The 10,261-nt window shown below is 43.3% G+C and overlaps 1 protein-coding gene across 2 annotated transcripts in view; it reads left to right on the forward strand.

Annotated features, from left to right (window-relative positions):
• The window catches only part of LOC123069869 (protein HASTY 1), a 30,434-nt gene extending 20,683 nt beyond the window's left edge, over positions 1-9,751 (forward strand). For both annotated transcript variants that reach the window (XM_044492826.1, XM_044492827.1), the window contains exons 21-22: positions 8,584-8,767; positions 9,104-9,751. In XM_044492826.1, the coding sequence (XP_044348761.1) occupies positions 8,584-8,767; positions 9,104-9,183 (264 nt within the window). In that variant the 3' untranslated portion in view covers positions 9,184-9,751. The remainder of the gene's footprint in view (positions 1-8,583; positions 8,768-9,103) is intronic.
• The last annotated feature ends 510 nt before the right edge of the window (positions 9,752-10,261 follow it).

Raw genomic sequence — 10,261 nt, forward strand, 5'->3', positions numbered from 1 at the left:
GAGCAATAAAAACAGCACGTAAATGTTCCAAATGTTCCTCCAAAGATCTGCTATAAATCAATATGTCATCAAAGTAAACTACCACAAATCGTCCAATGAAAACACGTAAAACTTCGTTCATTAATCTCATGAAAGTACTAGGTGCATTAGTTAACCCAAAAGGCATGACTAACCACTCATATAATCCAAACTTAGTTTTAAATGCTGTTTTCCATTCATCTCCCAATTTCATAGGAATTTGATGGTAGCCACTACGCAAATCAACTTTGGAGAATATTGTAGAGCCACTCAATTCATCAAGCATATCATCTAGCCTAGGAGTAGGATGACGATAACAAATAGTAATATTATTAATGCCTCTACAATCAACACACATACGTGATGTACCATCCTTTTTCGGCACTAGAATAATAGGAACAGCACAAGGACTAAGGGATTCGCGTATATAACCTTTGTCGAGAAGCTCTTGTACTTGACGCATAATCTCCTTCGTCTCCTCTGGATTGGTACGGTATGGTGCACGGTTTGGCAGTGAAGCACCGGGAATTAAGTCAATCTGATGCTCAATCCCTCGAATAGGCGGTAATCCCGGTGGCACGTCTTGTGGAAAAACGTCAGCGAACTCCTGCAAAATGTTAGTGACAGCAGGAGGCAAAGAGGAAGGCACGTCCTCGAATGAAAATAATGCCTCTTTGCACACAAAAGCATAGCAAACAGATTTGCTGAAATCTAGCTCATCAATATCAGATTTGGTGGCAAATAAACATGCACTTTTCAATTTAATTTCAGAAGCAACACTAGATGGTTTATTATTAGGCTTCATTTGTTGCTCAAATTCTTTTGCCACAATCTGATTTTCACTCTTATTCTTCTCCTGTTGTGCTTTATTAGCTCTATTAATATCATCTTTCAAAATGGAATCAGGAGTCATAGGAAGCTAAGTAATATTTTTATCATTATGAAAAAGACTATACGATTGTTTCTACCATGGTGTACATAATTTTTATCAAATTGCCATGGTCGATCAAGTAATAAGGAACATACTTGCATAGGTACCACATCACAATCAACATAATCAGCATATGTAGAGATACTAAAATGCACACGAACAGTACGTGTTACCTTAACCTTGCCGCTGTTGTTGAACCATTGGATGTAGTAAGGATGTGGATGTGGTCTTGTGGTGAGAGAAAGCTTCTCCACCATCTCCATGCTAGCCAAGTTGTTGCAGCTCCCTCCGTCTATGATGACGCGCACAGAACGTTCCTTCAAAACTCCCTTGGTATGGAACAAATTGTGCCTCTGATTTTGCTCAGCTTGTGTGACCTGCACACTCAAAACACGTTGAGCAACTAAACATTCATACCTGTCAGCATCTTCAGGAGCCATGTATTGCGTCTCATGATCAGAATCATCTCCACCATGTTCTTCACGTGTAATAAGAGCCAAAGTCTCCTCATCATAGTCACTAGCGGACTCATATCCACCATCCGCGGTAGCAATCATCACACGCGGAGATTTGCATTCTCTCGCATAATGACCTCCTCCCTTACAACGACGACAAATAATATCACTTGTGTGCCCTGTTGATGCCATGGAAGAAGAAGAACGCTGTGCAGGCCCCGCAGGTGCGCTCTTGGCAGATAATGGTGGTTGTGCCTGTTTTCTTGTATCACGGCTGGAGGTGGCACCGGATGGAGGTGCTGGTGCAGTTGAAGTAGAAGATGCACGTGGTGTCCATGATGAAGGTCGGCCTGCAGAAAAGTTAGTTCGCCGCAATGCTTGTCGATCCTGCACTTCACGTTCAGCTTTACAAGCAAGATGGAATAAACGAGTGATATTAGTATACTCCTTATAGTCTAGAATGGTCTGAATCTCTCTATTTAATCCACCCAGAAAACGTGCAAGCATAGCTTCATTCTCCTCAACAATACCACATCTAATCATGCCAGTTTGTAATTCCTGATAATATTCTTCTACAGAATTTTTCCCTTGTCTTAAACGCTGCAATTTTTGAAGCAATTCACGTTGATAATATGGTGGAACCCAACGCGTACGCATAGCAGTTTTCAAAGCAGCCCAAGTAGTTGGAATAGGATATAATCTACAATGTTCAGACCACCATACACATGCAAAACTAGTGAAAGCACAAACGGCAGCAGCAACTCGTCTCTCCTCAGGATATTGTAAACATGTAAATCGTTGTTCAGTTTCTAACTCCCAAGTAAGATATATATCAGGAACATATCTACCCTCAAATGGTGGAATATTCAATTTCAGTTTAGGAATATGGACATCATCTCGTACCTGAGGTGGTGGTGCAGGCCTACCATTACGAATATATACCTGAGGTCGACCTGCTGGTGGTGGTACAGGTGGCTGCACGTAGTGTTGATTTTGATCAACCTCATCCTCATAGTCTCCCACATAATCCTCCTCCTCCGCATCAGCAGCAGGAGCCACAGAAGTATCAACAGCAGCACCAACAGTTTGGCCAAACGCAAGAGGAACACGGCTTGCTCGGCGGAGGTCTGCTTCGCGACGTGGAGGTAGTCGTTGTTGTTGTTGTTGTTGTTGGAGAGGTGCGTTAGCTGCAGCGGGTGGTGGTGGTGGAAGACGCGCGAGCAATTCATTAAACTTGTTATCGAGCTTTGTTTCGAACGTCTTCTCAAAGCCAGTGATCTTCTCCATGGCCTCTTCAAAATTGTTCAGCACATCTTGCACCTGTTCAGTCATCATTTGCTGAAACTTATCATGAAGCTCCTTGTTCGATAAATTCTCCTAGTCAATCTCGTCGGCTTGTGATCCTGGCATGGTTAGCAGCAATAGAAACACACAAGAATATGATCCTACAGACTACAAACAAGTGGTGGTGGTGGGTGTCACAAATCCGTCAAGCAAATCTCAAATTCTTACCAGTTCTTACCCAGCAGCAGGCGGTGATCGGCAACCGTTGTAGTCAAAAACTCTCAAAGCTTGGATAGAGCGATTACCAGGAAGAGTCAAACGCACGACGTAGATGTATGTGGAGCTGGGAAGGCTTATAATATGGTAGCAAAAAGGGTCAGCAATAATCAATTCAGAGATGCAAAGTTGAATAAACGCTCAACGACGGTACTGTGCTGGTCCTAGGCTAGACTGTGCTAGAGACGCGAGCCTAGAACACTAACAAAATCACGGCGCGGCACGTAAACAAGGGAAAAGCACACTCTGGAATTTTTTTTTCGCTCTTTTTTTTGCGCTTTTTTTTTTGCGCTGCTTTTTTTTTTTTACGAAAAATCACTATAATGGCGAGTGTCTCAAAACTCTTCTTAGCTCAAACTGACAGGATGGGCACGAAATTTTTTTGACCAATTTTTTTTTTGACTGCCCGGACCCAAAAACTGGAAACGGGTCAAAAAAAACTTCCTATAATGGCACCTGTCTCAAAACACTCAGAAACACCTAAAAATAGGATAGCCAGAAATTTTTTCGAAAAATGCGTTTTCGAAAAATTTTGGGCCTAAACGGAGCGTGGCTACCCGACTCTTCTTTTTTTTTTTTTCCGAAACCTACTCCGGCAAGGAAACACGAATCGGAATCTAGACGGATCTCGAAAACAAACCTAATATGACAAGAACTCGGATTGGTGGTGGATATATGGTGGTAGATGGCAGCGGTGGTGGTATATGACAGCTGTGGTGGTATATGGATACGGATTCGAAGCGGTGGCGGATAAGCGGTGGTGGTAGATGGCAGGGGTGATGATGATGGCGCGGCGGCGGCGTGACAACTTATGACCAGAACTCGAAACTCTAAAAGACTAGACTCTAAGACCAGCAACTAGACACGACGATGCAACCGCAAATTCAACAAAGCAAAACCCTAAAAAGATTATGCAAAGGCTCAGATTGGTTCGGATATGATAAACTAACCCTAATTTTTTTGTGGCTTTTTCGTGGACTGTAGGTATGAAGAACAGACTCGATCTAAACTACGAAAAACTGTAAAATCTCACCGAGCAACCTGGAAATCTGATACCACTTGATAGAGGCGAGGGTCCCGATCTTTCGATGAGATGATGGATATCGCTTTGGTGGAAGTCGACTTTGACGATCCGACTACGAACGTGCGAGGACGTCGCGCCTTAGCAATCGCTAAACCAACTCCGAGAGGTTATTGACCACGCCGGAGCACGATCAACCTGACCACGAGGGTCTGTTTCCTGCGAGCAAACGAAGAACAAGCAAGAAACTAAGATTGCAATCTGGATATTGCGAATATAAGATGAAAGCTTTATTGATCAAGGTGGGGTTCTGTGACGCCTTTGTCTGGTCGTTGAACACAAACGAAGTACGCGAAGTTGCAGCTGTGGCGAACTTTTAATCTAAACAAAACCCAAAGTCTAAACGATGCCCTAAGGGCTGTATATATGGAGGAAGAGGGGGGGAATTTCGTGGCCCTAGGTGGAGGGGTCCGAAATCAACCCTATCTCTTGTTTCCCCACACATACGGACTCTAAAAATAGCCTATACTTATGTATTTCGAAATTACATGGGCCTGGCCCAATAATAAGGTGACGCAGCACCTAAAATAGCCTCGGGACGAAATTTATGAAGTGGCATCTTGTATATTTCGTCCAAGGCTTCATGCACCCATTATGGTGGCTTCAAAGTCCTGAAATCATCACTTGTAACTCCGTTCTTGTTTCCCTTGCGCATGCCATCATCTCCATGCTTGTTCTTGCTCCAATGTTCATCCTTCTCCAAGCTAGGCCCTTCATTTGTAAGCAAAACAAATGTATCCAATTTAGGCAGCATCATATTCTCATGAACATTAGAATCATTACCAAGAAACGAAAGTACCTGGTAATTTAGTTGGCGTGCACGAGCTCTAGTAATTGGTCCAGTATGTATAGCAGCAGGGGCTGTGGGTGTAACAATTGTATTGATGTCCTCATCAACATGTCAACATTATTTATTCGACATTATTTGTTCCATGACGTGAAACATGACCATCAACTTATGCATGTGCTAGTCTAATAGTCATGTGTCCTCACATGAATTCCGACTAGGGACTAGTTTAGAATAATCACTCAAGCATAGAGTTTCACAAACAACTATGATCGCCTCTAGGGCATATATCTATCAACTGATATTATTCAAGGAACATCTAATAAACTATTGATACTAGTAATATTATTGAATGTTCTATGATTGCCTCTAGGGCATATATCTAACAGTTGGCATGTTCTATCAGCCATCTGAATTGTTTCCGAGTAAGTGGGATATATGGTTTGTACTCCCTCCGTCCACGAATAAGTGTACATCTAGCTTTTGTCCTAAGTCAAAGTTTTAAATTTTTGCAAAACTATATAGGAAAGAGTAGTAACATATATGACACAAAATTGGTATATTATGAAAGTACATTTCAAAATGGATCCACTGATACTAATTTAGTGCCATAAATGCTGCTACTTTTCCCTAAAAAGTTGGTCAAATTTTTAAAACTTTGACTTAGGACAAAAGCTAGAAGTACACTTATTCGTGGCCGGACGGAGTAAGCATCAAGGGAACATGTAACATGCTTAGAAGCTTATGAATGTGGAAGCAAGAGCCTAAGGGTGTGTTTGGTAGCCTGCATGGAGGGTGCATGAGCCTAAAAGTTCAACATCGAACCCACTTTTCGCTGTTTGGTAGGGTGCATGGGCTCCTGTGGGCTATGCTCAACCGATGCAAAAAGGGCCCTCAACTATGCTCGCTCGAGCACCCCCAGCGAGGCGAGCCGGGGTTAGCTAGGCTGCGTTCGATCCACGACCCCCTCGAACGATCACCCCTCCCGAACCCCACCTCTCCCTCGTGACCCCATTTTTTGACCTAGCCGCCCCTCGTCGCTGCCGCCGTGGGAGGTAGCGCCTCCACCCTTCCTTCCTTCTTTCACCTCCTCCCTCCTCCCTTCCTTACTAACTTCCACTAACCCCCTCCCCCTCCCCCTCCAGCCACCACGCGTGAGCTCCGGCCAGTTCGTCCAACCCCATGGCGACGGCGACTGGCGGCACGCGAGGCCTCGCGGGGCTGCGCTCACGACGGACGCGGGGCCGCAGTAGACGCGGGAGTTCGTCAATGAGCTGCTGCTGCTGGTCAACGGGATGGAGGTCGACCGCGTGCTCCGTGCTATGTGCCACCGTAGTGCCTGACAGTGGTCCTTGATCTGGAGATGCTGCCGCCGCTGCACCTCACACACTCCCCTTTGATCCATTCCTCACTCCGTTTTACTTGTTCCTTCCTCTTGATTTTGATTGGAATTGGTAATAGTTCTGCTGCATGATGCGTTTGTCAGGTTCAGTAGGTTCAGTAGTAGTAGCAGCACTACTGAAGCACAAGAAGAAATCGATTTCTTCAGTGTTATGCGATTGTTATTGTTCAACTGGAATCCAATAAAGCTATGTAATATGAATCTCTAGTGATGTTATATTGCTGAGATTATGTTTATTGCTCCAATATGCTGAGATTTGAATCTAGTAATTGTTTCTTCATATGTATATAGCCGAAATAATCTTTCATTGTTCAGATTATGTTGAAACGGTGATGTTTTATTGCTTGAATTATTAGTGAAATGTAGAAATGTTGTTCGAAATTGTATTAGCATAAAAAACTTTATTGATGCAGCCTACCTCAGATACAGGCTACCAAACACAGTCTCGACAGAGCATGTCTCAACACATATATCACAACCAAACAACTGCACATGCATGTACCCAGCATGTCTAGACTTAGCATGTCTCAAAGAGGAACAACTATGCTCGGGTTGGAACAGCTGCCAAACACACCCTAAGCCTAAGCCTAAGTACCTTCACCCGCCTGGGCATAGTTGGCTTAGCAAAGTGTTCAGCGGCTGTGGTTGCGCCCTTGGGTACTACAGGACAATTTTCTCTTCCTGCCTCAGTGCCTCCACTTTCTCTGGACCTCCACCATCATCATCACACCAAGCTCCAAGAGTAAATGGTTTCCAATGTCTCCCATGTTGCTACTGCATTTGTGTTGGCCTCCACCATCCTAGCGATGGATATGGTGAAACGGGATACCATTCGCCATGCAACCATGGTTGAACTAGTGCTATTCCACATACGCCATTCAGTACTTATCTTATCAACAGGTTGAACACAGGTTTCCTGCAAGTGGTGTTCCACTCCTTTTGTCCCAAGGATCAGCTTGGCCCTTAGACCAACTCAAGTAGTTCTTGCTCCCGTCTAACTCGACGACCGCATTTGACATTAACTTCAGCTTCAGCTCAGGAGCAACCTTGCCAGTTCTTGCTCCCCTCTAATATGTTCGTCATCTCTACCGGCCTAATGGCTATGGTTTCATTAGGGGGTCTGAACAGATGGAGAGAGGAGAGGGGCTCTGATACTAAGTTGTAGGGGTGCAGGACGGCGTCCCGCAAAACAGCCAAGCTAGTACACAGCTAGTATAAGTTAATGTGACGCACATCAATCTGCCTAGAACTATTGCCATTGAATTGGAAGCGGGACGGGTTCGGGCGCCGCCCTGCACCCCTACTAAGTTGTAAATGAGGAAATTTCTCCATGTCCTCTCCTGGACACAACCTTTATTTGTATTGCATTTACAGTTAGGTCCTGGTACAATACTATTACAGCAATACTCGTCAAAAGATGAGCTGGCAAGGGAGCACTACTGCAACTGGAGCCATGAAGAGTTGACTTGCAGGAGCAGCAATGGCGTCCCACAATAGCTGCAGGTCTGAGACCAAATAAATCCTCCAGGTAGGGCTACAAAGACGACAACCCAAAGTCAGATGTATGTACATGGATGTTCCACAACCAAAGCCCGGTCTATGTGCAGGTTTGACGTATGGATGACTTCAAGGTGGTTGAGAATGTGGGGTTATAGTTGGGCTTGAGTTATAATCATGTGGATAGCGTACACAAGTCAGTGTCCGTGCCGGACACTTGGCACCCCAAGCCTCCTATATAGGGGGTTGGGGGGGGGGGGGGGATGCCGTAACTCATGGAACGTGAGCGCGAGGTGAGGCAGCATGCCCCGGATCCTAGGCAGCTACTGTTGCGGTATCTTGGGGAGGAGTGCCCAGAGTCATTGCCCTGGGGATGTAGGCTAGGGCTGAACCTTGTTAACAAATATAGTGCCTTGGCGTCAGTCTATGATCTTGCATAGTGTGATTTTTTCGAACATTGCGGTGGCAACCTGAGTTAGGTTAAGCCATTTTTTTTTTGATAAACTGGTCATTTGTAAGGTGTTTGGCCTGGTTTTTTCTTATAAATGGGGACATTCCTGGTTCTTTATGAAATACATGAACCATCCTGCACTTTTGAGTAATAATAAATACTATTGTGAGTAAGCTGCAAGTTGTGTTTGTAGACCTTGCCATGACATTGGTTAAACCTTATTAGAGGTTGATTATGTGGAAACATTTAAGGGGCTCCGGTACAGTGTAAGTGAAAATACGCTGAATTTGCCATGTTCTTATGCCTTGATTGCTACTACTTTTCTTTTCATTACTAATAGTAGAGCATTTTAATCTTGTGACTGTTGAGCATTCAGACTTGTAATAAGTACTTGCATGTAGGTTCTTCTATCCCTCTCAGACATGAAGCAGGAAGATTTGCTAGCTTTTGATGATTGTTTGAGCAAAACTACTAGCCCAAAAGAGCAGAAGCAACATATGCGAAGCTTACTTCTGCTAGCTACAGGGAACAAGTTAAAAGCTCTCGCTTCTCAAAAGACCACCAATATTATCACCAATGTTACAAGTGAGCAAACTAAATCACATGATTTTCATTTTTATTGCATAATATTTGATGAGTCAATTATTTTATCACTACATAGTGAAAAAACAGCACCTTTTCTTTTTTCCATTTGTAGTTTTTTAGTCTGTTGTTATTGAGAGTTGGTTTAATGGAACTCTTTTCTGTCTCTAGTGATATTTCTGTGACTAGCATTTTTCATTCTTCCATCTACACTAAGCATTTTCTTTCGCTTACTAGATTTGCTTGTGATGCTATGTTGTGTTGTGAAATAAATCTAGAGCGGATTTTGGAAGTTTACTCTGCCATGCACTGACAAACATTGCTTTATTTCACATCCAGCTCGAAATCGGAGCACTGTAGCACACCATGGACCCAGTGCTGAAGAAGTCGATCACATCGGATTAGCTGGACTATCATAGGAATGACCTGCTGAAGTTGCGGTTGTGTACAAAATGGTGAAAAGATGGTTTTAAACTTGGTATTGTGGTAAATAATTATCAAAAACCAGATTCTTGCAGCATTTTTTTTCTTGAATATGCAAGCATGGGTATCATATATTAAAAGAGAGGGTGAAGAACCCATCCACATCGAAATGTTACATATAACAGTTAGGGCTGGGCATTCGGTTCCCCCGAACCATTGGTTCAGTGCTTCGGGTAATTGAGAAATTTGGTTTACTGAAATTGCAGACTGATTGGTTTCCTCCAAAAGCAACAACCCAGACTTCAGTCCATCGGAACTTTGGTTCGGTCCTTGGTTAAGACCGAGCAGAACTGATCTGCAAGAAAGCAATGACAAATTTGATGGGGAGGGCACTTCCCTTTGCCCTCTCTAGTTGCATCATCACCTCAAAAGGATTCTTCTCCAGCAATTCTTCATTAATATTCTTGATGAGAACCTGAAACATAAAACTCAGAGAGAAAGAAATGTAATATGAAATTTCAAACAGGTATAATTCAGGGAGACACTCCCCCCTGATTCTTGCAAGTCCTGAAGTCGTCGCATACCAATTCCATAAATATATTTCTAGAATGTAGAATTTGGTAAATAAATCAGCAAGATTTTTGCATGATTTAATTTGGAAGATGTTTATTTCCCCCTTTTTTTGAAGATCATGGGGGAAATACCACTTAGGAGAAATATGCTTAGTGATATTACACTTGATGTTTGCATCTGTGCAACACAAGCTGCATTATCTTCGTAGATAATGGTAGGTGATTCTAGAGAACCAATTCCACATGACTGTTGTATGTGGTTTATCATTCTGCGAAGCCACACACATTCCCGTGATGCCTCAAATAATGAAATTATTTTAGAATGATCGGTAGATGTTGCCACCAGAGTCCAGTCTGTTTAGAAGACTTCCATGATATGGCAGTTCCATTATGTAGGAACATAAAGTCGGACTGTGATCTGGTATTATGGGGGTCAGATAAATAGCCAGCATTAGCGTATCCAATCATATTAGAGTCCTGATTTCACCAATCATATTAGAGT

This window comes from Triticum aestivum, chromosome 3B (genome assembly GCF_018294505.1).
Source record: "Triticum aestivum cultivar Chinese Spring chromosome 3B, IWGSC CS RefSeq v2.1, whole genome shotgun sequence".
In the NCBI taxonomy this organism is placed as follows: domain Eukaryota; kingdom Viridiplantae; phylum Streptophyta; class Magnoliopsida; order Poales; family Poaceae; genus Triticum; species Triticum aestivum.